A 25,661-nucleotide genomic window follows, 5' to 3' on the forward strand; every position below is an offset into this window, starting at 1 on the left:
GGCCACATGTGGCCTTGAGGCTATAGGTTCCCCACCCTTGCAAACAATTAAAAAGCAATTATGAACATATCTCCTTGACAGAGAGGTGGAGGACCATGAGGACAGAATATTGTATATACTGTTCAGACTTGGTCTGTGTATGAGGTACTTTTACTTAACTGTATTTCTTTGTTACAAGAGAGAATTTAATTGGGAAGTGGTAGAAAAGTGACATTTTCAGAAGTAATTGTCATGTAAAAATGAAAAGTACCAATAAAAAAAAATTTTAACAATGTTTTTTTGCTTTTTGGCAGGGCAGTTGGGGTTAAGTGACTTGCCCAAGGTCACACGGCTAGTACATGTGTCAGGTGTCTGAGGCCGGATTTGAACTCAGGTCCTCCTGACTCCAGGGCCGGTGCTCTACTGACTGCGCCACCTAGCTGCCCCGTTTAACAATGTTTTTAAAAATTCGAGTTAGTGCCTTAGACAAAGCCCTAGTTGCTGCTCTGGGCAGGACTGATGTTTACTTCAGCAGCTTCTACTTAAGCATTATCCCTAATAGGGCAATATTATGAATTATGTATAAAGTCCTAACTCCTTTTATTGATCGTTATCAGTTCACTCTGAGGGAGGAAGGAAGGATAAGAATATAAGAGGCAAAGGGAGGGATAAGTACTCTCTGTGAGAGGTGGTAAGATATAAGAGATAAAGGAGTAAGAACAATGTCAGATATAGGTGCTTTCAAGAGAGGCCTTGACTCAGGCCGGGCCCCAAAATTAGAGGGTTCAACTAACTCTTCCTTAAAGACAATAAATTTTTTTTTCAATGATTAAGCATCCATTTTTCCCTCCCTCCTACCTCCCTCCACCCTCTTGGAAGGAAGAAAAGAAGGATGAAAGAAAGAGTAAGATAAAGAGAAAGAAAAAGCAAGTAGGAAAGAAATAGAAAAATAAGAGAAAGAAGAAGGAAGGAAGAGAAAAAAGAAAGAAAGAAAAGGAAGGAAGGAAAGGAGGCAGGAAGAAAGGAGAGAGAGAAGGAAGAATTATAGAACTCATGTATCACATAAGCACAGTAAGGCAAAACATATTCCCACACTGGTCACGTTCAAAAATGTATTTCTTATTTTTGCATACTCACACATCATCGGTCTGTCCCAAGGTGGACAGTATTCTTTTTTTTTTTTTGTAGTGCGCCTAGATCTGTATTCAAACTTCACAGTTCTTTCTCTGGATGAAGATAGCATTCTCCATCTGAGTCCCCTGGAGTTGTCCTTGCCCTTAGGTTGCTGAGAAGAGCGAAGTCTGTCAGGGTTGGTCCTCACGGGATCCATATATCTGTGGCTGTGCACAACGTTCTCCTGGCTCTGCTCCGCTCACTCAGCATTATCGTGTAGGTTTTTCCAGGTTGTTACGAAGTCTGCATCATCCCCATTTCTTATGGCACAATACTATTCCATTACCTTCATATACCACAGCTTGTTCAGCCATTCCCCAATTGATGGCATCCCTTTGATTTCCAATTCTTGGCTACCACAAAAGAGCTGCTATAAATATCCTTGTACATATGGGTCCTTTTCCCGCTTGTGTGATCTCTTTGGGATACAACCCTAGAAGTGGTATGCTGGGTCAAAGGGTATGAACATATCTATAGCCCTTTGGGCATAGTTCCAAACTGCCCTCCAAAATGACAGTATTCTTTTTTAACAATCCTTTGGGATCCTGGCTGGTCATTTAGTTGATCAGAGTTCTTAAGTCTTTCAAAATTGTTCCTTATTGTAATATTGATGCTATAGTATCTAATTCTCCTCATTTGATTCTACCTCTTTCAAAATTGCTTATCTTTACCATATTGCTGTTGCTGTATAAATTGTTCTCCTGGTTCTGTTCACTTCACTTTGCATCTGTTCATAAAAGTCTTCCTATGTTCTATGAAACTATTCCCACTAGTCTTACACTGCAAAATATCTGTTACTTTCTATCCTTCACTTGTTCAGCCATCCCAATGTGGCCATATTTATTGTCATTCAGATTCCATTCTCTGCAATCTCAAAAGAAGATTAAAAAATTTTGCACATTCTTGGAGTTTGTTTTATATTTAATACTAATCCCTCCCTTAAACTATCCTCCCTCTAATTCCTCCTTCTCTCTTCTTCTATTTCTCTGTTAAGTGATGTATTTTTGTGTCTAACACTATGTATTTTCCCTTTCTTTGACCATTTCAGAGAAGAGTGAGGTTCAAGTGTTACCTGCTCCCCCTCAACCACCCCTACTTGTTTGAATAGATTTCTACTTCGTATAGCTTGATTATAGGGGACAATTTCCCCCAACCTTTCCCTTTTTCCCCTAGCATATCTTTCTTTCCTCCTCTCTCCCATTTTTAAGATCATCAGGATATAACAAAAGCACTCCCAGACCTTTGTCTGTGATCCCTTATGATAGGATTTGGTGGAGACACATGTTTCATCTCCCTATCCTTATTTAGTCTTGTCATTGTTTGTGTTTACCTTTTTATGTTTCTCCTAACTCTTATGATGTCTGAACTTCAAGGTTTTTACACAGCTCTGGTCTTTTCATCAAGAATGCTTAGAAGTCCCTTAATTAAATATCTGTTTTTCCCCCTGTAAGATTATACTCAGATATACTGGGTAAGTTATCCCTGGCTATAAGTCTATGTCTTTTGCTTTTAGAATGTAGTATTCCAAGCTTTCTGCTCTTTAATGGTGGTGGCTGCAAAATTGTGTGTGATCTTGACTGTGGTTCCTTAGCACTTGAGTTCTTTCTTTCTGGCTGCTTTAAGTATTTTTTCTTTGTCCTGGAAGCCCTGGATTTTGGCTATAATGCTCCTGGAATTTTTCATTTGGAGGCTTTTTTTCAGAAGGTGACTGGTAGATTCTATTTCCCCTTTGCACTCTAATTCTAAGACCTCCAGGCAATTTTAAGATTGTTTGAGATAAGTTATCTGTTTTTGTATTTTCCAAGTCAGTTTTTTTTTTGCTATGAATACCTTATATTTTCTTTTCTTTCTTTCTTTTTTATTTAGATATGACTTTCCTTTAATATTTCCCATTGTCTCATGGAGTCCTTGCCTTCTATTTTGTTCATTCTTATTTTCAGGGAGTTTCTTGCTTGGGCAAGATTTTGTACCTCTTGTGCCAAACTGTTAATTCCCTCTTCAATTCTTTCCTCCACAGCTCTCATTTAATTTCTTTTTTTTCCTCATTTAATTTCTAATTGTTTACTTCTAGCAGTGTAATTTCATTGGCAAAAACATTTTTCAACTCAATGGTAAAGTTTCGCTTCATCTCTTCTGGGAATTCTAGTTGAATTTGTGCCCATTCGGTGTTTTTCTTTGAGGTTTTGCTTATAGATGTTTTGGAATCATTCTCTTCTTCTGGGTTTGTCTTGAGCATCTCTCTTGCTGTAATAGCTTTTTATGATGAGATCCCTTTTTTGTTTGCTTAATCCAGCCTTCTTTCTGACTTCAAACTTGATATTCAGAGGGCTGGGCTATGTGCATTTCTGGAGGAAAGGTATGAGCTGGCCCTGGTACTGATTTCTTGGGGATATTGAGTGCTGTGTCTTTAGGATCTCAGGAAAAGCTCAAGCTGAGGATTTTTAAGTTTTCAGTGTTGCCACAGTTGTCTGATTCAGATAAAACCTGATTGCTGCACCAACCCTCTCATACAAGTTCTGCACATTCCTGATCTGTCTTAGCCACAGTAGACTGCTGCTGGACTCAGCCAATGTCAGCCAGCTGGGAGGCTCTGCTGGTTCAGACAGATTCCTTTGGTCTGGAGTTCTTTCCCTGGTTATTCCTAGGCAGGCTTCAGAGACACACCGCTGCTGTTTGCTTCTGAACTCTCTCCTTTCTCATTACATAAGCACCTCCCTGCCTGTGAACATCATGCCTGAGCATGGGTGCCCTCCTCAATCTGCCTTGGTTCTGTCACCCAGGACTGGATAGCAGGAAACAAAGCTGCCAATTTGTGCCTGTCCTCATCAAGGTGCCTCCTTTGGGCTTAGCAGTGTCCTGCTTGTTCTGATGAAGAGCTTCTCCTAATGTGAGAAAATGCTCTGCGTGGTCCAGGAAAAAAATGATTCACTGTTAATCTTGGATATTCCCATCAGGATTCTGTCTGGTGGTGCTTTCAAGATCTTTTTGGAAAAGGGTTTTTTGTTTTGTTTTGTTTGGGAATGGGGGGCGGGGATGGTGGCAGTGCATGCCATATTACTTCCTGCTTCTGTACCATCTTTGCTCAACCCCTTGAGATTTATTTAGGTTCCAGCCACTCTATTGAAACTCCTCTCTTCTGGGTTACCAGTGATTCCTTTATTGCTAACCCCATACTTCTTAATCTTCTCAGCATTTGACACAGTTTCACACTGCTCTTTCCTTCTCTGGATCTCTAGGGGTTTGTTAATACTCTCTCTTTTCATCTGACTAGTCTTACTCACTTTCTTATGCAGGATAATCATCCACATCCAGTTCTCTTTGGTTGGGTGTACCCTCCCCTTCTCCTAGTTCTTTTCTCCACAAATTCTCCCAGTGATCAATAACCATTAGTTCAACTATCAGCTCTATTCAGAAGACTCCCTAATCTACATTTTCAGCCTTTATTATCTTTCTCTCAATTCCATTTATACATCTCCAAATGCTGGCTGGTCATCTCTATCTGGATATCCTGTAGGCATCAAGGTCAAAACTGAACTCTTCTTTCTACCTAAACTCACTCCTCCTACTAATTTTCCTATTGTGTCGAAGACCATTATTCTTTCAATCAATCAGGTTCATAATATAGGAATCAACTTCACCTTTTTACTTTCACTTATCTCCCCCCCCCCCATCTTGAATAAGTTGCTAGAGTTTGTCAATTGTCTCCACATCTTTCTTATCAGGACTCTTCTCTCTAACCACATTGCAACCACCCTACTTAAGGCCTTGTTCATGTTTTCCCTAGAAATATAGTCTCCTAATCAGTCTCCCTACATCCAGCCTTTCTCCTCTCCAATACAAGAGCTGCCACGATGATATTCCTGACCTTGTCACTGCCCTAATCAAGAAGTTTCAGTGAATTCCTATTGCTTCTAGGATGAAATTCAAACTCCTTTGTTTGAAATTTAAAGTCCTTCACAATCTAGCCCCAACTTATCTTTCTAAGCCGATTAAGTATTACTCCTGTTCATGCACTCTGTGTTCCAGCCAGACTAGCTTACTTTCTGTTCTCTTGAACAAGATCTCCTGAATGTACAGCAGGATTTTTTTTTTAACTTTGGGAGTTGAGTTGACTGTGTTAGCACTAGCTATATAAAACTGAAATTGAGTTAGGATGAATTATAATTTATATTTATATTTTGAGGCAGCACAGCATAGTGGCTAGAAAGCTGGCCTCCAAATTAGAAAGACCTGGGTTTAAGGCATGCCTCTTGTTGTGATAGAAATTCTGAGATACAAAGTTGTCAGGCAAATCAATTTATTACTTAGGCTAGGAGTAACCAATAAATTGGATCAGTGTCCTCTCTTGATGACTAAAGACCCTGAGTTAAGGCTGACAGGGTTTTTTATAACAATTATCTAACCAACAGAGCAAAATCTGAACCTAGGTGTGTCTTCTGATTGGCTACCTACGACATACTCAGAATTGAGATTACATCATTTGGGCCATCTCCAGTCATCCTGGTGAATATCAGGCTATTGGACCCACATGGCCCTGGAGGAGAAAGTGAGGCTGGTGACCTTGCATAGCCTTCCCTCACTCAAATCAAAGTCAACTGCAAGTCATGTCATCATTTCCCTGATGTCATGGTCCTCTTCGAGAATGAAGGACAAACACAACATCATTTGGACTGCCCCTTCTGAAACCCCTTTAATCACAACCAAGAGGAATAAAAAGACAAACTGTTATCAGGTATTAGGAGTTGCTACAATGATTTAAACTGATGAAATTTGACCTTTTAGATTAATAAAGTTTCTTTGAAAAGTGGGTGATGATGGGTGGGCTTACCAAGGTGGAGATAATTACTTTTAGGAAAGTTTCTCTGGGATGTAGGTGGTGGATGAAGTTTACAAGGAGAAGGAACCTCAAAGGGAATATTAAATCTGGCTTGATTAATTCTTAGCAAAATCAGCTTATTGTTGGCCAATCATTGAGAGCCAGATTGACTTGGGGTTAAGGCTGGTCTCTAAGAAGGATTGGTTCAGAATGAATGTAAATAGCAATTGTTTCTATTTTGGCCAGAAATCCTGAGGGTCTTCCCTTCCCAGATTGATTTTTTAAAATTTTTAAATTTTTTGACTAGGTAAAGAGCACATTCTTTGCTTCGTTTCTTATTAAGCCGTAATCACTGAATGAGCATTGCCTCAGTCAAACTGAGACCTGTTAAAATCCAAAAAGGCCAAGGTCCCCCACTGCATTCTGGGCTATCTCCAATTGTCCTGATTCACATCTGGCCACTGGACCCAGATGGCTCCGGAGGAGAAAGGAGGCTGGTGACTTTGCACAGTCCTCCCTCACTTAAAGGCAATTCACTTGCATGTCATGCCTTCACCTGCCTGATGTCATGGTCCTCTTCAAGAATGAAGGACAAACAGCAACCTCTGTGAGTAGAGAAGGAGCTGCCCACTAGGAACCAAACTTCCAGTTGGCCAATCCTTCCTTCCTTCCCTCTCCACATAAGGCATCACACCCTTATCTTCAGGTGCTCTGTCCTTACCACTTATTTATTATCAAGGTGCCTGGCTCATAAAAGGAAAGCAATAAATGCTGGTTGGATTAATGTGAATATAAGGCAAATCACCTAACTTCTCTGGGTCTTTTCCATTATTTGCTAAATGAGATGGCTAGACTAATTATCTCTAAGGTCTTACATTTCTGAGGGTCTGTTTTCCATTCCTTCTTGTGTAATAGAGAAGGCATGAGATTTATAGAAAAATGACAAATATGATACCACAATACAGTGGTACGATTCTTTTCAATTGCTCTAATCTGTTCCTGTAATGAGATACTGAGTCCACAGGAAGAAATGCTTATAATCAAAATGAATTTCTTAAATAAATTACAGTGAAATCTCTACTTTTAAAAAAGAAAAAAAAACAACACCAAGACAGTCCTCAGACTACTTGAAGGATCTAAAATGAGATAACTACCATCGATAAATAGCATCAGCTACTACTGGGGGAAATCAGTTATCTTCTAATTAGCAAGTTTTACCCAAATCAGGCTTCTTGCTGGGCATGCTCAGCACTTCTCTTGGCAGTTAATGCAAACAGCTGTGCTAGTGGAATAGGCTACTGAAAAGCTGATTTTTTTTAAACTACCTTACATGCTTTGTCTACCCCTCTAATGTAAAGAGTAGTGGATTTTAGCTTAGAAGTGTAAAATTTCTGGGATTTTTGTGCCTTTACGATCAAAAGGAAATTTTTGGGAAAACAAATATACACAAAGGCTTTAAGTGCCTTTTATGGGTATATTCTAAAATCATTATCCAGGAAAAGTAATAGGAAAAAGTAGCCCAGTTGTAAAGTGTGAGAAAAAGATGACAGATGGACAGTACAGGTGGAATATGAAAAATACCTAGAGGAAGGTGTATGGAGTGGTAAGACCACCCGAGGACCCCAATAATTCACAGAGGCTTCTCAGGTAGGGACAGAAAAGGAATTAATCTTTATTTGACAAATCTCTTGAGATTCTGGTGTCACCTCCACTAGGATGGACTAGTGGAATGAGGTGGATCACAAAGGCAAAGCACCAACATATATCCTATCGAAAAAGAACTCCCACCCACCACTATTCCTCCTCTCCATTGGCTAGGAGGTGGGCTTACAATCTAGGTGCGAAAAGCTAGACAAAGAACCAGGAATCTGAGTATGGCCAGTCTGAAACATATCTCCTTATTTAGTAACTAGCTGCTGATGTGGCAATAATATGGCTAAGGTAAAGAGGAAGAATGAGCAAAGAGGGAGGGGGCTTTCTGGAGCAGGGAACGAACTACCTGTATGTGGTCCTTTTTGTCCTTATTTGGTAACAACTCTGTGCTAGCAGCTGGTGGAGGGGGGGGGAGAAAGAGAGAGAGAGAGAAAGAGAGAGAGAGAGAGAGAGAGAGAGAGAGAGAGAAAGAGAGAGAGAAAGAGAGAGGACCTTATTGCTCCAGGCCTTGAATTCCTGAGAGTTAAGTAATCACATTCCTATAAGGTTAAATCCCAAGATCTATTCCATCCTCTCACTGCCCCTGATTATTCAAGAATTAAAAAAAAGTAATTCTTATATTTTCTCTCTCTGTGAAGTCTTCACAAGAATTATCTCCCACTCAAAGGCTTCCAGAACATTGAGTAGATCTCCTACAGAGTTCAAATCTGGCCTCAGATGCTTACTAGTTGTGTGACCCTGGACAAGCCACTTAACCCTGTTTGCCTCCGTTCTTTCACCTGTAAAATGAGCTGAAGGAAATGGCAAAACCACTCCTGTATCTTTGCAAGAAAACCCCACACGGGGTCATGAAGAGTCAGACACAACCGAAACAACTGAACAACAACATAAGAGCATGCCCCTTCACAACCTACTACCACCTCACCAGCTTTTCAGCTTTATTTCTTAAAATTCCTTTCCACTACTTTCTATCATTGGAGCACAGGCTCTGTATTTTCTTGATTCCATTGCTTTGTTTGTACTGTTCATCCCCCCAATCCAAAAATAGGAATCATCCTTGGAATTCATGTAGCTCAAGTTTTATACTTCTCCACTGAAATACTACATATTATGCCTATCTCTGTTTATATCTTACCTCTTTGCTGGACTATAATCTCCAGGATGATAAGACAAGTCTTATCCATTCCACTGTTACCCTTTCTCAGGGATTTTGGTGACTGAGGGAGAGAGGGAGGCTGACAACTTTGCAAAGCTCTGTCTCACTGAAATCCAATCCGTGTGCAAGATCACCCTTGTGATGTCATTGGTCCTCTTTGAGAACCAAAGAGAACAACAAGAAGGGTTCTGCATGAGGTCTCTACACAGAAAGAAGGACTTCCAAAGCAGGTGATGCCAGTCAAGCTTTAGTCACACACATTTCACTATTATTATGGTCTCAGTGCTTACTCCTCCCATGGATGCAGTGTGTGATGGGGTGATACAGATAATGACAGGGAAAATCCAAAAGTTCAGAGAGGCTTGTCAGAAATACCTGCACAAATCTGACAATTTTTCTTGGTCCTCTAGATCATACTGAGGCCATGCACAAGGCATTCTTTTTCAAGGTGTTGGAAACCAAGCATTTTCCAGTTCTGTAAAAGATAACCTAGGGGCAAATCCTGAGGAAGTCCTTTTGAGTCTGGCTGCTAGGCAAAGGATCTGGCTGTGAGGCAGGAAGAGAAAAGAGAGCTGGCAAGTTTGGACTTGGGGACTCGGAGTCCCACCATGAAACCAAAGAAAAGGCAAATCCTAGGGTGTAGAGGGAAGTTTGCCCATTTCTTTGCCTGTAAGCCTCAGGAAACCAAAAACACCTGCAGTTTCTCAATTCCTTAGCATCCTATAGAATTATGAGAATTGGGCATACACTTCCAAAAAAGGCATTCCCTATGTAGCAAAAGGTCTGCTTGGGGCTGAGATGGCCTCGAACCAAACCGTCTGACCCAACTGGAGCCTGAGACAGACTCAAAAGCACCTCCAAGCCTCCCTAGGTGTTTGGAGAGTGACCCTAACTACAGAGTGAGAAGGGGCTGGAAAGACAGCAGGCTTAGATGCCTTCTGGTCTTGATTGGAGGAGGGCTTGATGTGTGCGTTTGGCAGGAGAAGGGGAGTGTCAGACAATTCTTGTAAGGGCCACGAAAATGACACAGTTTGGGGTTGCTGGGAACTCCAAAATGTCAGGTTTGGGGTTGCTGGGAACTGTGAAATGTCAGAGCATTAGGCATAGTAGCCTGGAATGAATGCACACGCTAAAACCTCTTCCAGTCAAGTGGCAGTATTTATTGTAATGACAATAGAAGCAGGCAGGGTTTCTAGAACCTGCAAACTAATAATGAGGCTAATGCTTGTATACAAAAGGAACAGGAAAAGGATCTGGGTGAGATTAAGGAGTGGTAAGTAGTATGGAGTAGGCCAGGTACAACAGTGCAAGGAATATCAAATAGGTTAATTAGGTGATGTAGGTGGACTGGGCTGGGCAAATTCAGGGACTGGGTTGCTTTCAAAGACATGGTCTTTTCCTTTCAGGTGTCCGGGTCCCTCACCCCATCAGTGTGTATGTGTGGAAAGGAGTGAACCAGGTTTTTAGGAGAGCATTTTGTATTAACTGCCTTTGCCATGTTATCTGAGAGTAGCAGTAGCTACCCTGTGGGAACTCAACCTGCTAATTTGAATGGAAGTTGGGAAATGCTGCTATTATTATTATTATTATCATTTCTCCTTTTTATTTTTTTTTCAAAAAGCTGGGGCAATTTACTTTTTGTTCTGTGCAGTTTTTTTTTTATTTCTTGTAAAGTAACTGAAAAAATAGGCTTTAAAAAAACCCACTGTGTTTTTAAATCAAGCTACATGATTACATCTTAATTGAATGGCCAGTAATAGTGTCAGCCTAAGCCTCATGGGCTCATGGATGGCCTAGAATGAGGGTAAATAGCAATTGTTTTCTGTTGGGTCAGAAGCTCTTCCCTACCAGATTGATATCTTTGTGATAGTAAATTGGGCCATCTTTAGTCATTTGATTGGCATAGCCTCAGATAAACTGAGATCTGGGAAAGACCTTAATTAGAAAGACCAAGATCATCCACTGCATTCTGGGCCTTTGTCAGTTGTCTAGAGACCTTTGTCTTGCCTCTGGAACTTCGATAACTCTGGAGGAGAGGGCATCTGATGCCTTGGGGCAGCTCTGCCTCACTTAAACACAATCCGCATCACAAGTCAAAACCTTACCCTTGTGATATCATTGGTCCTCTTCCAGAACAAAGGGTGAACAACAACAGATCCTCTATGAAGTATTTATGGTGGGAATTGAACAAGGAGAACATAGGGTAAGGTTAGAAGGGTTGTAAATGACATTGTTAATGGGACATCCACTGATGAGATCACTGACCAATGGAAGTATTGAAGTTACAAGTGCAGAGCACTTGTCATAGCCACTAGTTAAGAAAGAAAAAAAATTATAATCTTGGTTTTCTCATACAATTATTATTGTTAGAAATATGTTTGACACTGAAATTCAGGTATCATGGGCAATTTATTATTATTGACGAATTCAAAGGAATTGGTAAATGTTCCTGGCCAGGAGTGGACTCCTCCCTTCTTTAGGAAGAGGGAGTGGAGAGTACAGGAGTGAGACCAACTTTATTCTGTCAGACTGACATAGATTGATGCACCATCAGCTCAGTACCTCCCTTCAGAGAACGGATTGGTCTGCTCCCTTCTAGGTCACAATCTTCCTCATATGCCCCCAACATGCAACTCCTTGGCATATTCCCCCCTTCTCAACATACGTCCCATGTTCAAAAATGGAGGAAAACTCCTCCCTTTGGGTGTGTGAGGTAATATTCAATTAGCCAATTAAGCACGTGTAGTAGCCATTTGACCCAGTTTTCTCTTCAACCCTGATCATTATCTGGCCAGTTTAGACCAGTTTTGCCTATATCCTGGGTCTGAGGCATCCACCAAAACCACAAGGTTGATTTGGATTGGTTGAGGACTCTCATCCTGGTAAATCTTTACTCCTTCTTTGTTCAAGCTGACACTTAATTATTCTATGGAACTTGTAACTCTTCTGTGGAAACCTTTTACCCATCTCTCACATTATGTTTGATATGAAAATCATATTAGAAATAATTTACAAATTTACTATATTTTAAATTTTTCTTGTAAATGGAGTTACAAGTTGCTCAGCTTTAAGAAATTTAATATTGCTAGATGATGCAGAGAGATAGCCCTGGTTTTAGAATCAAAGACTTAGGCTCAGCTACTTACTACCTGCTAGATCTTGGGCAAATCACTCTTCTAGACTCCATATTTCCTCTATCTCTAAACTAAAAATACTTACACCATTTTCCTCGTAACACTAGAAGGACCAGATGTATCATTTAGGACTAGATGTATCAATTAATCCAAGAAATTTTTTCTTTTATAATTTTACTCTAAGTTTTCCTAGCCAAGCAAACATACTTTAAGTATAATAACAAGCAGATGTAATTTTACTTTGAAATAAAAATCTTCATCCTCTCTCTAGGATATGTAGATGTACTGTGTCAGTTGGCTCAGCTTGATCTTTCAAAGTATTTTAAAATTCCAGTCCTTTCTTAAGCTCTATATTATATAGTGATTTTAAAACATATTTGTATGTTCTGTTCGACAGCATCTGAAAGTAGATGTATAGATGTTCCCACACCCGCCCACATCAAATGCAGTAGTATTGCTAACCTTGCTTATATTTCTGCCTTTATTGGCAAGTGATATTTCAATAGCGTGAACTGATACAACAGTTTCTTGCTTTTAAATATTTTTCCACTTTAAATTTCTTGTTTTTCTAAGCAAGCACTTAGAATCTCAAAATCAGTCGATTTTATCTGGATTGTGTACTAAAAACAATATGTAAAAAGACCACTAAGAGATAGTAATGCAGTTTGGGGTGCTGGGAGCCCCAAAGTGTAAGGGTACAGGGTGAGTCCGCCTGGAAAGAATTTGAGCGCTCAAGCCTTCTTTCAAAGTAGGGAACTAATGCCCATAGACTGGGCTATGAGTGAGTCTTTGCCTTGATGGGGATGAGATTGATACTTTTATACAAAAAAAACCCCAAACCAAACAAACAGTGAGAGGATCTGGATGGGATTAAGGAGTGGTAAATGGCCTGGGGTGGGCCAGGTGCAGATAGTGAAAGGAGGTAAGTAATCTGGGTTGGGTTAGAGAGCCACAGTGAAAGGACTATTGAGTACAGGTGGTCTGGAATGGGCCAGATGCCTCAGGTGAGAGGCCAGGAACTGGGTTGTGAGAAAATCCGGCGTCCAGATCCCATCACCCCATCATTTGTAATTACTAAGAAACTGGATTGAGAATCAGTAGGGATTCCAGCAGCTGAACTGGGGAGTGATTTTCTTTGAGTACAAATTCCTTACATTTCCAGGTATTTTAAATTCTCAAGCAGCTTTCTTACCTTGGATGACTCCTTCACCCTGTAGCCTTCTTACCCTGAAAGATCTTTTCCCCCTTGCAGCTCCTTCCTCTGATTGGTTATTTCCTCATGGAGCATCCATTTTAAGGATCACGGACTAAATTAGAATGTCTTTAAATGTTTTTATGTTGCTGAAGTTTTCTCAATAATTTTGTTAATTTTCCTTCCCTAAAGTTTTATAATATCATAGCTAACAAACACTATCTTGCATATATCCTATTTTGGATTCTTCTATTTTTTAGAATCTAGTAGCTATTCTCTCACCTACAGAAAATTTATGAAAATAATCTAACACATCAAGGGCATTCTTGATAAGGGTATTGGAGGGACTTTCAGGCTTCCACAAATGGCACTCTAAATGGGCTGCAGGGCTGTGCATGCCTGCTCTAAAGTAAAACACATATATTTATACAATTGTCTGACAGGTATACTGTACTTATTATTATAATTAAAAAAAAATCAAACATTTGATTGGATAGGGCAAAATGGTACCTGGAAGGATCCTCTTTCAACAAAGTGACTTTCATATATATTTTAAAATCATACAAGATTCCTTGAAAGATGTATGAGAAATTTTTTACAACCCTCTGATTATTAATATCAAAAGAGGAATAAAACAGGGAAACAGAATCAGCAAAGGTTTTGCCAATACTATCAAGATAGCCCAGAAGAGTCAAGGTGAAGAAGGATTTCCTGTGGACAGAGATATTCTAGGCAACCATCTGAAGATGAGATTGTGCTGAGAGCATCAAGTCCGGGTACACTAGAGAGCCTCCTGAGACTGACAATAATTCAAGAAAATTTGGCTTAATTATCCACATAGTAAAAAACTGGATAAAGAATGCTTGTCTAGGTAAGTATCTGGATAGACAATACATAGATTCTATCCATCAACCTATATATACATACATAATATATTATAAATACAGTAAATGGACAGTGAATGAAGACAAAAATTGAAAAGGAGAGTAGGTTGATTGCATTTGGGAAATAGCACAGTTCTTAACAAAGACTCATTTTTTAATACCAGTATTCCTCTGATAATGTGTGGCTATAAATCATAGCATACTTTATTCTAAATTATATGTATACTCTTTCACCTGACTGACAAGGTCACTGTGGTCGTAAAGCAAAACATCAAGTGGTGTTTAAGTATTAGTAATAGTGAAAAATGTTATTTAAATATTCTCAAGTTTCAATGAAATACTCATCACATTCAAGACTAATATTGTAAATTTAGAACTACAAAAATGAAGGGATTAAAATTATATCAATTCACAAATTTATAACTGACTAATGCAGTACCAAGTCTTGCTTCTGAAGTACTGGGGACGACCTAAGTATCATGATTTTATTAGATCTTTATTGCATTTCACTTAAGGATATAGAGGAGATATTTAACTATTTAACACAGCATGTATGATTACAGATTTGGAGCTGGTCAAGTATTCTCAGAGACCATCTATAGTTCAACCCTCTTATTTTACAGCTGGGGGAACTGAAGCATAAAAAGGCTAAGTGACTTGTCCACATTTATGTGGACAGTAACTATCAGAGCTGACTACAAATCTATCAGTATACCACACTGATTCCCAGATTAAAGGGCCTACAGTTGGATCTAATTCAGGGGTGGGGAACCTGGGGCCTCAAGGCCACATGTGGCCCTCTGAGTCCTCAAGTGAAGCCTTTTGACTGAATCCAAATTTCAGAGAACAAATCCCCTTAATAATACGATTTGTTCTGTAAAACTTGGACTCAGTCAAAAGGCTGCATCCAAGGACCTAGAAAGCCACATGTGACCTCACAGCCTGATCTAAATTCAACTGCTTTATTTAACAAAGGATGAAACAAAGGCCAAGCCCAGGCTCAATGAGAGGATGTGACTGGCCCAAAGTCGAGCAGGAAGTAAGTAGTATATATTTACCCACTTCACAGAAAAGTTGTAATTGATATTTAATAATTAATATTTAATACATTAAAGGTGACATTAATATTCAAAATATGATCATCGTCATGTCATAGATTGACATTCCTAATTTCTTGGCTGCCATCAACATTCATCAGGCAACCTAAAGCAGATTTCTCAGAACACATTGTTACATAAGATATGATGCATATTCAGGATTCCTGAAGTTCTAATACAAAGCCAGCATTCTTTTCCCTGACTGAAACCTGGTAAGGGCTTGATTTTAGATTATGGCTTACTTAGTCAAATACAAACCTCATTTCTATCCCTTTGAAAAGAATTTAATGCAATTTCCTTGGTCCCTCGCCATCAATGATTCCTAAACTATTTATCAATACAATTAGTTAAAATAAACCACAAATGAATTTCTGAGAAAAATATACTTCTTGGTGGTATCTGCCTTACCACAAATCCCTTGCTCATAATATAAATTTTATCTGTTGACAACATGCATTTCCTTGTATAAGAAAACTACATAGTTACCATTTCCTCAATATAATTTTAATTTTTTGAAACTCAAAAATTCTGGAAGATAGTCTTTTAAAAACTATCATAGCAGTGTACTCTTGTCTAAGCATGTGAATTACTACTAAGTTTGGTGATTTATTCCTAGGGAACCAGGGATATTCCTAACTTCATAATGCTTAGGGATAGATAATGAATCCATAAAGAAATAAAACTGGCATGTTCTCTTTTATAAAGCTTATTATTATGCTTCTGCTTAGGAGAGAGATACTGCATGGAGCTGGGTTTATTTGGAGCATGCAGGTAGTCTCATATGAGCTTTATCAAGGCCATTATTTCTGCTACATGATCTTAGGTTCTCAACATAGCTAATCTTTACACAAAGGAGAGAGCCCAAATCAAGCTATTCTGTTTCCATGATGTTTGTGCTCCTGCAGGGAGGTCTCTATTTGTTACCTTTAGCTTCAAAGCTCCTAAGTTCAGGCAGTTATTTTAAAAAAGTCATGTATCATAATTTTTTTTATTCTTTTAGTACTTCTCTTTCAATCTGGTTCCAACCTCTATTTCCACCTAATTTTTCCTAAGTCATGTAAAGACTATTGCACAGGTAAATGATAAGGCAAGTTTTAACAACTTATTTGCATAAATTTATTTAACTATAATGGGTTAGACCAGGGGTGGGGAACCTTTGACTTCAAGGCCACATGTGGCCCTCTAGGTCCTCAAGTGCAGCCCTTTGACTGAATGCAAACTTCACAAAACTGGCCTTGAGGCCAGTTCCCACCTGTGGTTAGACCAACCATATAGACATGAGGATGATTGCCTGGCAGGTGTCACAAATCCGCATAGATCTTCCTTATCTGGTTGCCTGTACCTAAGACTAACTTGTTAAGCAGCGAGGGAGAAGTAAACTTCTATGTGGATCTCCCTTCTCCATGGTCTCCCACCAATCCTTTTCAGTTGATAGCTCTCATGTAGGTGCAAAAAAAAAAAAAAAAAGTTATAGACAACATTCCTGAAGTCTCCTACCTCACTGCCATATTTAGATAAGACACAGTAAATTCCTGAAATGTTTTATAACAAAAATAAACATTTAGGTCAGATGAATAATTCAAAAGCATATTATGCTAGCCTATGCTAGCTGTATAAACAGAAATACATTTAAATTTCTATGGTAATACACAAACAAAATTCAAATCATAGGGAATTCTAGTAAAGTTTTTATTCATGTTGTCTACGGACTGAACAGAAACCAAACAACTCAGGAATATTTAGTCTAAGGATATGCATTTGTGCAATAACCACTGCTAAATAAATGCTTAATTATCTATGTAATCAGTCTCATAAAATGCTAGGTGGAAAAATCTTGTTCTTTTCTTTGTTGTTTACAATTTCAGAGTTTCTGAGATAGGTGAAGTCTCATTTTCTAGTCTGTTCATTTCTGTGTAATAGGAAAAGAGTTCTGGTCCATTAGTTCTCCCACTCGCTCCTGGAGGAAGTTAACCAGCTCTGCCAGTACGAAGACATGGGTGTCATCTATGTCTTGTATGATGAATTTCTTCCCTAGGGCATTTGACTCATCCAAGTACAGCAGAAACTGCTTCATAGCAGGGTCACTGTGGAGACAAACACATTACCGAAAGATACCATGGCCATTTTATACAGAATAGATTATAAGAGCTCTAACACGTGGAAGTTTTAGGGCAAGCAAAGATGTTTACTTTTATTCTCCCCTCAAAATGTTACAAATTTGTAAGTTAAGACTCAACTTTATAACTTTTTACAGGTAAACACGGCAAGGAAAAATGCACAGGTTACTAACAAGTAGTAGAGATCAGAAGCTGTAAAGTTACTGGGGTCAAAATAATAATCTTCAATTTTGTTGATAAAACAATTTTTTAAAATTGCTAGTCAATAACTGAAATGGCACATTTAAAAAACTGATTAAGGAACAATTAATTCTGGACCTTAAAAGCTTCATAACTTTTAATCTTCACTCATAATCTGTGAAGGAAGTCTAGAAACTTGGCATATCATAAGCTATAATCACCAAAGAAGATTAAAAATTTCCCACAGATAGTATGAAGGAAAAGAGTTATCAACGCTTATAAGTGTTAGAGATTTAATTCCAAAAACTTTTCCCAAATGATTGAACCAGTCTTTCCTTACTGTTGGTTATCGTTTCAAGAAAATGACAATTTTTTGAGCAAAGACCAAATCATGTAAAATCAATAGAAAAATGACAAGTATTAAATAGGTAACTTTTTTTTTTGCTCTTAAGCCAGCTACTGATAGATTTATATTGCTACTCTCTCAGTTCGCTAATAGCGAGATTTAGAAATAAAATACTAAAAGTTATATGGAAGATAAGGTCACAAAAGGGAAATATAATTAAAGTCTCCCTAACTTGGATAAAATCTGAAGGAAATTCAGACTAAATTACTGAATCCACTTCATTCATATGCTAATTAAAGAAATACAACTACTATTTTCAAGTATATACAGTAATGCAAACTAGGTCAATAAAGGTTTTCTCTAGAAAACGGCCTTAAGTAAACTTATTTTGAAAGAGATGAACAATATAAACTGGTACCTACATAACCTTTAAGAAAACTAATTTTTCCAAGCACCCTCAAATATTTAATGCATTCTCCCTTTCACACAATTTACTCAAGTCCACAATTTGTTTTTAAAATATAGAGCTAAAATTCCAGCCCAGACAGTGTCTAAATCTCAGATTTGTAGAATTTATTCATTCAGCAAGCATTTATTAGGCACTTAGATGCCTAAGTGCCAGACACTATGTTAGATGTTGAGGATACAAAGTCAGAAAAAGTCCTTCAAAGCTCATTTTCAACTTGTACTGTATGACTTTGATGATCTACTTGGAAGTGCACGTTCTGAAACAAATACTTTTAGGATTATAGATTTTTAGCTAAAAGGGTTATTTGATATCATCAAGTCTAATCTCTTCATTTACTAAGGAGGAGACAAAGCTGAGAGGTTCCAGGTCACACAGGTTAACAACAGTAAGTAGCAGAATGGTAAATTTGAACTCCCATTTTCTTTATTCCAGCATTGCTAGGGCTAATATGTTTGTATGTAGCTCCAATTTTATTTGGAAGACACACCGAAACTGAGCACTGGAAGGGCAACCTTAAAGTTCAACCCCTGTTAAGTATTCTATCTACAATATCTCTCAGCACAAGGGAAGCTCACTAGATAGTCTATTCTACTATTTAACTAGGTGGTACTATTCACTAAGCATTTCATTTAAAGCAAACAATACTTTTAATTGTATGAACCCTAAACTGTCAAGACCACAACTGGTGGGAACTATAAAAATATAACCACCCATAGTTTTTATTTGAAACACTGTGCTGCTTAGGAGATTTCACTTTTCACAGTTTCTGAGACTGATTCGGCAAGAGGAACGTAGAATGAAAATCCATAGCTGAAAACAAGTAAGTCTGAACAAAAGGTGCTGGTACTGAGCACAAAATACAATTCATAAAAAACAAAACTATGTGAGCTAAGCTATATAATTTACAAAGCACACTCAACAAAAGGGGACTTGAATATTGATTGAGACTTGTATTTCTAATACCCAAAGTAGAAAAGATACTGAGGTCAAAGAAACAGGTTTAATAAAGTAGTTGCTGGATGATTTTGTAGGGAGGAAAATAAGTAGTGAGGACATGTTTCAAGTTTATCTAGTATTGTTCCCTTTATTTGCCTTCACCCAATTAGAGAAAAGTCCAAGTCAAAAACTCTTCCTGCCTCTGTCTTTACAAAAGGGATATCAAGAAAAAAAAGGGGCACGTTATGGGCAATGGGGAGATGGTAGGAAATAGGAAGAATCCAAATGAGATTCTCAACTAGGGATAGTTAAAGAAGAATATTCAATGCTTAGGGCTTTGGAACTCAGTTGTTCCTGTATTTGTCTCTTCCTATCAATTCCTATCTCCCAAAGGATGTTGAAAAGCCTTAGTTTTACTCTTTTGGGGTTGTTAACATTGGTGCACTCTTCTACTCCTATAATTTTTCTCAGTTCTCAAAATAATGTTTTTCAAAAAATTTTTTTAGAAAGGCATTCAAAAAGCCTCAGGTGAACTTTGCAACACAGAATGAAACACTGTCAGCATCTTAAGGGATTGGTAAAGTGTAGTTCTAAATCTATGATTAAAAAACTTGGCATAGGGTTGACAAAATAAGAATATAAAAAACAGTGAAATGCAAACTAGTGTAACATGTTGGTAGCTCCAGTAGCATTACATATACATTGTATTTTTTTTAACTATTAAAAAGTGCTTTCACATATATTTTTTCAGTTTAGCATCAATGATAACAGATTCACCAAAACACATTAGTGCTTGGGATTAACTGGGCATATGGGCTCTTATCTGTACCTTTTCTCATCTGAGCAAATTCAACTCAACAAACATTTATTACATGTCTAGTGTAGCACCGCAATAATATTGGAGGATACACAGATGGGAAAAAAATATAACATTCCCTGTTCTCAAATGTGTGCATGGAGAAGAGATAGACAAAGCTACACTATGTTAGAATAGAAATATTTAGAAGCATATATAAGATATACACACATACAAACACATATGATATTTAAAAGGGTATGAGAAATTTGTGGTGAAGGGAATTGTTTAGCATTAGGGGAGAAGAAACCAAGAAATGCAGCCTGGAGGTGGTACGTGACCTTTGCTTTGAAAAGAAGGATTTTAATCTGTGGAGCTAAAGTTCATTCCAGGTTCTAGAAGTGAGTATCCAACAGAAGTTGGAAAGAGCAGGCAAAGCACAAGAAACAAGGAGTCTGATATGGGCAGAATATAAAATTTGTGAAGAGGTATAGTGTGGAAAAAAAAGACTAGAAAGCTAGGCCAAAATCTAGGTATGGAGAGCCTGGAATGCCAAGTGAAGGTATCTATATTTTATTCCATAGGTAATATGTAACCGGTGAAGATATTTGAGAAGAGGAGTATTAAGATCTGACTTATGCATTAGGAAGATTGCTTTCCCAGTAGTATGAAGGATGGATTGGAGGGGAGAAACTGGAGACAGGGAGACCAGTTAGAAGGAGCTACAATATTCCAGGTGAGAAGTAATAAGGGTTGGTACAAAAGAAAAAGGGATGGATGTGAAATGTTGTACAAATAGAATTAATAGGACTTGGCAAATGACTGGATAATGGGGGATGAGAGAACGGAAACAAAGATGATTCAGAGGTTGAAGGCTTAAATGACTGAGGGGAGGATCAACAGAAAAAAGGAAACTTAGGAAAGGAAAAAAGGTAGGTTTTGGGGATGAAAATGAGTTCAGTGGAAGCATGCTGCTGAGTTGAGCACAGCACACCGGTGGATACATCCAGAGAGCAGTCTGAAATGCAGGGTTGGAGCTGGAAACAAATGAAAGTCATCTGAGATAGTAACTGAAGCCACAGAAATAAATACCAATAGGGATAGAATACAGGGTTACAAGAGGAGAAAGGGCATAATATTAGGGGAAATTCACACTTGCCGGATGGGAAGAATATCCAGGGAAAGAGACAAAAGGAGTATCGGAAAGACAAAATAGTATCAAAGGAGTCAAAAGAGACAATAATATCAAAGAAGGATGGGGGTGATGAACAGTGTCAAGTGCTGTAGGAAAGTCCAGGATGAGGACTGAGAAACAACTATTGGATTTATCAACTGGGAACTTACTGGTGGCTTTGGGGAGAGCAGTTTCAGCAGTGTGGTGGGGATTAAAGTGTTTGCTGAATGAAGGAAACTAGATGGTAGCAGGTGCTGGTGAGGATGGGTATGCAGGAAGTGTAAGCCTTTTTTCCTAGATGATCATCCAGCCCAAATGCACCCAAGAAACTAAAACTAGAAAGTGCTATGTCTAGCCACATATTAGATCCTTTCATAATTTTCTCAATGTATTGCTAATCTCTTACCCTTTAAGAAAGCAATGAGATCCTTTAGCTGGCAACCATTTTCTACTTCTCACTTCAGAAAGTTACTTGAATACTTTGAATAGTGTACTTTGATTCTGAGACATAAGTTGAGCAAAGTATTTGCATAACCAAGATATCTGCATCAATATGTTATGTCTATACCACTTGTATCTTTTTTTTTTAAAAGCTTCCATTTAAGTACAACTGAAAGACCACTAATCAAGAAGATGTGGGTTCAAATCCTATATCTAATACTTACTAGCTATGCGACCTTGGGCAAGTCAGTTTCCTCTTTTGTAAGATGGGGCAGTAGCTAAAAATACTTGCCCTAAAGGGTTGTTGTAAGAAGAGAACTTTCAGAACTTAAAACTTTGGTTAAGTTCACTTGATGAATTTTAAGGTATGATGAGCTTTTGTTTGGAACTTTTATGACATCTTCCAGAAGATAGGCTAGCATATTCATTAGCATTTAAAACATGATTTCCATTTACAGGTTGCTAGCTAGGTGGCACAGTGGATAGAGTGCTGGGCCTGAAGTCTGAAAGACTCATCTTCCCAAGTTCAAATTCTACCTCAGACACTTACTAACTTTGTGACCATGAGCAAGTCACTTAGTCCAGTTTCCTCATCTGTAAAACGAGCAGGAGAAGAAAATGGCAAACCACTCCAATATCTTTACCAAGAAAATCCCAAATGGGGTCACAAAGAGTCAGACAACTGAAACAACTACTACTACCGTTTATAGAGAAGAGATTGAATGGCTATGGTGGTGTTCTAGGGTGGTGACACCACCAGAAACAATCTAGTGCCGAACAAGTAATCCCCAAACAAAGCCTGTTTTCATCCTCAACCCATGAAACAATCACTAGTAGTGAATATACAATCAGGTCAATTACCCAAGCATCAACATAAACTTGCAAGACACTCTTAAAAAGGGGTATAATTAGCCCAAGTTAAAAAAAAAAGACATACCATTGTACTTTAAAAGATCTTTCATTTCTCTATGTGAACTAACATTAGTAAATCATGAGGTTACTCTATTTTACTTTGATCTATAATGGGAACTCTTTGAGGAGAGAAACTTACTGTATGCCAGTGTCCCCATGGTGCCTTGCACCTGGTAGTTGCTGTTAAGTGGAGAGAACTATAAAGCATAGTTCCTCAAAGAGTTAACAGTTTAGCAGGGGAAAAGTAAAAGTGTTAACTGGTAGTCCTACTTCCTCTAAAAATGTATGATCCTAAGTACTAGACCAGAGGGTAGAACATCTAAGTTCAATGGTGGTTCAAAGGAAATAGAAGACCAAAAAGGCCTGGAATAGTCAGGGAAAGCTTCACTGAAGAAGTAGGACTTAGAATGATACAATCTCAAAGAGCAGGAAGTAGCCTTAGATTATCACTGAGTCAGATCATCTAATTTTATAAATGAGGAATCTGGTCTAGTGGGCTGGGTAGGAACGAAAAAAAAAAAAAGCAAGAGAGAAAATTAACACTCATAAGTGAAAAAATACTCAAACTACTAACCATTCTATAAGCACGCCTTTCAAGACATTCACCATTTTCTTCAAGTTAGGAGGGTCAAATGCCGTCAATGATGGCAACAAAAGGGATGAAGTGAACTAAAATAAAAAAAAATCAATTTCAATAATCAATTTTGACATTTCACCAAAAGATCCTGATATTAGAGAACACACAAGAAACATAAGGATAATGAAAGTGACGGTACTAATACTTAAAACCCACAAGTCATTTTTCAACCCTTCTGATTTAAAGACGATAAAGCATATTTACAAAGAAAATATAGCTAAGTTGTCACCATTAACTTTCCCTTAAAATTTAACCTATCATTAAGTATAATTTTGTTCACCAAATTGCACACATTAAATATCTGGAATACAACTCATTCTAGTAAAGTCTGGGACATTTTGAATAGAAAAAAAAATGTAACCATTAAGGAAAGTCAGGTACTCCTTTTTTTTTTTTAAACAATCCAGGGCCACATCTAACCCAGTTATTTGTTGGCACTTGGACACCCACACGAATCTAGGGGTGAGGACACGGCTGTGTTTTAGGTTCTGAGCTTGGGACCCGGCTAGACCGCGGAGAGATGCAGTCAATTACTTACGAATCCACACCTGGGTAGGGGGTAAAAAGTCACAATAAAAGGGAGGGGGAGAGGAGAAGAGGGTTCACCGCAGCACGAGGAAGCTGCTTTAAGTGAGAGACATCAAATGAAAAGCGTTATCACGTAATGGGCTTGGCAAATCTTAAAGAGCTAGATAAAAAATCAGCTCTGGCTACTGTTATTTTTCCACACTCCCGGGGCCTGTTCTGGGCACCCAACCCCCCCCCCCCCCCCCCCCCCGGCCCAAGATCCTACGGGTGGAACCAGGCCGTCCCTTTGCTCTGCAGCTGGCTATCCTGCGGCCTTTTCACGGCCTATTCCTTTCACCTTCGGGTCCAGTAGTTGCACCGACCACCAACTCTACCCCATCACCCCTAACCCCTGCGACGCACCTCCGACCAGCCAGACCACAGCTACAGCTCACTCGAATTACGAGCCGAGTGCGCCTGCGCCGTAGGCGCCTGCGTCGAGTAGGTTACGCGGGAGGGGGCGGGGCTATGCTCGTGGGAGGAGCGGAGGGCGGGGTCACGTGCCCGCGCCAGTGGCGGAGGGCGCCGGGGCCCCCGGAGCATATCGGGGGTGGGTCTTTCCCCCTATCCTCCTCTTTTCTCTCCCTCCCACCCCCACCAGGTCAGGTTCGGCTGGGGGCGGGAACGACCCGCTAGCGGTGCCAGGTAGGTGGGTAGGGAGGGGGGAGGGGCGAGGAGGGCGTCAGCTGTGGCTCCGCCGGGGGAAAGGGGGGGGTTCAGGGGCGTCCCGGAGCGGGTTACGTAGAGACGGGATGGAGCGGAGCTACCCGAGCCCGTCCGTTTGAGAAGCTGCGCGGGGCACTCAACTGCCTCTCTGAGGCTGGCCCTGGCCTTGCCCCGCATTGCCCGGCCCTGCCCTGCCTGGCCTTGCCCTTAACAGACTGACTGCTTAGGCTAGGGGGCGTGGCGTGTTCTGCTGTGCGCTGGGTCGTGTGTGTATGTGCGTGTGCGCGTGCGCCTTTGCCTTTGCTTACGTTCCTTTGCTTCCTTTCGATGTGGGTGGTGGGTACCTTGTTATGCATCCTCCAACCGTAGAGCTCCCTATTAACAGCCAGGCTTCTAGAAGAAAGCGGTCTACACTTGTTGCACTGTTTGCTCGCCTCCCTTTCACTTCTTATTCCCGTGCAATCTGATTTCCTCCTTCTCCCTCCCCCCCTTGTCTCCTTATATCTCTCTTTTTCTGTCGCTTGTCTCCCCTCTTCTCTGTTTCCTCTTATTTCACCTCTCCTGTCTCTCTTTGTTTCTGTCTCCTTTCTCTTCCCCCTCCTGCCTCTCTGTTTCTATCACTTAACTCTCCCATTGCTACGTGTCTCTTGTTTGTCTCTCCTTCCTTTCTCTCTCTTTTCTTCCCGTCTTTTTCTATCTCTTCTCTGTCTCTTTCTCAGTCTCTGTTTTTTTCCCAGGTCACCAGTTATCTCTCATGCAAATACACTAAGCTGTGTAACCCAGGGCAAGTCACTTAACCTATCAGTCATTCACTAAACATTAAGTCCCTACTCTGGGCGAGGCACTGAGATGGGCATACAAAGACAAAACCGAAACAGCCCCAGCCCTTAAGGAATGTACATTTTAATGGAGGAGACTTGTCTATTTTTAAGTATATACGTAATATATACAGAGTGAATAGAAGATTACTTGGGAAGGAAGTTTCAATCAGCTGGGAGGATCAGGAAAAGGCCTCATGGTTAAAGTAACATTTGAGTTGACTAGGAATTCTAAGAAGTGGAGGTGAGGAGGGAGTTCATACTAAGCATAGAGGACAACTCGACTTTGTATTAAAAAACACAGAGGTGGAAAATAAAGATGAAAGATGGAACACTATGTGTGCAGAGCAGCGAATAGGCCAGTATGGCTGAATCAGAGTGCCTGCAGGGGAGTAATATGTAAAAAGACTGGAAGGGCAGAAGGTTGTGAAGAGATATGAATGCCAAATAGAGAAGTTGATATTTGATCCTTGAGGTAATAGGGAACTGCTATAACTTATTGAGTAAGGGGATATACG

The 25,661-nt window shown here is 39.4% G+C and overlaps 2 protein-coding genes across 2 annotated transcripts in view; one reads left to right on the forward strand and one right to left on the reverse strand.

Moving 5' to 3' along the window:
- Window positions 1-15,049: 15,049 nt before the first annotated feature.
- On the reverse strand, window positions 15,050-24,105 carry GTF2H5 (general transcription factor IIH subunit 5). Its single transcript, XM_036766657.1, has 3 exons — window positions 24,023-24,105; window positions 23,030-23,124; window positions 15,050-17,168 (listed from the first exon to the last, which is right to left on the reverse strand). The coding sequence occupies exons 2-3, from the start codon at window positions 23,062-23,064 to the stop codon at window positions 16,988-16,990; spliced, it is 216 nt and encodes a 71-aa protein (XP_036622552.1). The 5' UTR covers window positions 23,065-23,124; window positions 24,023-24,105; the 3' UTR covers window positions 15,050-16,987.
- A 36-nt stretch (window positions 24,106-24,141) lies between these two features.
- The window catches only part of SERAC1 (serine active site containing 1), a 77,293-nt gene continuing 75,773 nt past the window's right edge, over window positions 24,142-25,661 (forward strand). Inside the window, exon 1 of the mRNA XM_036766658.1 lies at window positions 24,142-24,304. The gene's annotated coding sequence lies outside the window, so the exon portion shown is untranslated. The remainder of the gene's footprint in view (window positions 24,305-25,661) is intronic.

The sequence above is a fragment of the Trichosurus vulpecula genome, chromosome 7 (genome assembly GCF_011100635.1).
Source record: "Trichosurus vulpecula isolate mTriVul1 chromosome 7, mTriVul1.pri, whole genome shotgun sequence".
Lineage (NCBI taxonomy): Eukaryota > Metazoa > Chordata > Mammalia > Diprotodontia > Phalangeridae > Trichosurus > Trichosurus vulpecula.

Bases quoted from the DNA above. Each gene is read 5' to 3' on its own strand.
- GTF2H5 (XM_036766657.1), bottom strand. From the start codon at position 23,064: ATGGTGAATGTCTTGAAAGGCGTGCTTATAGAATG. The intron at 17,169-23,029 runs GTTAGTAGTTTG...TTGTCTCCACAG, and splicing joins AAAGGCGTGCTTATAGAATG to TGACCCTGCTATGAAGCAGT.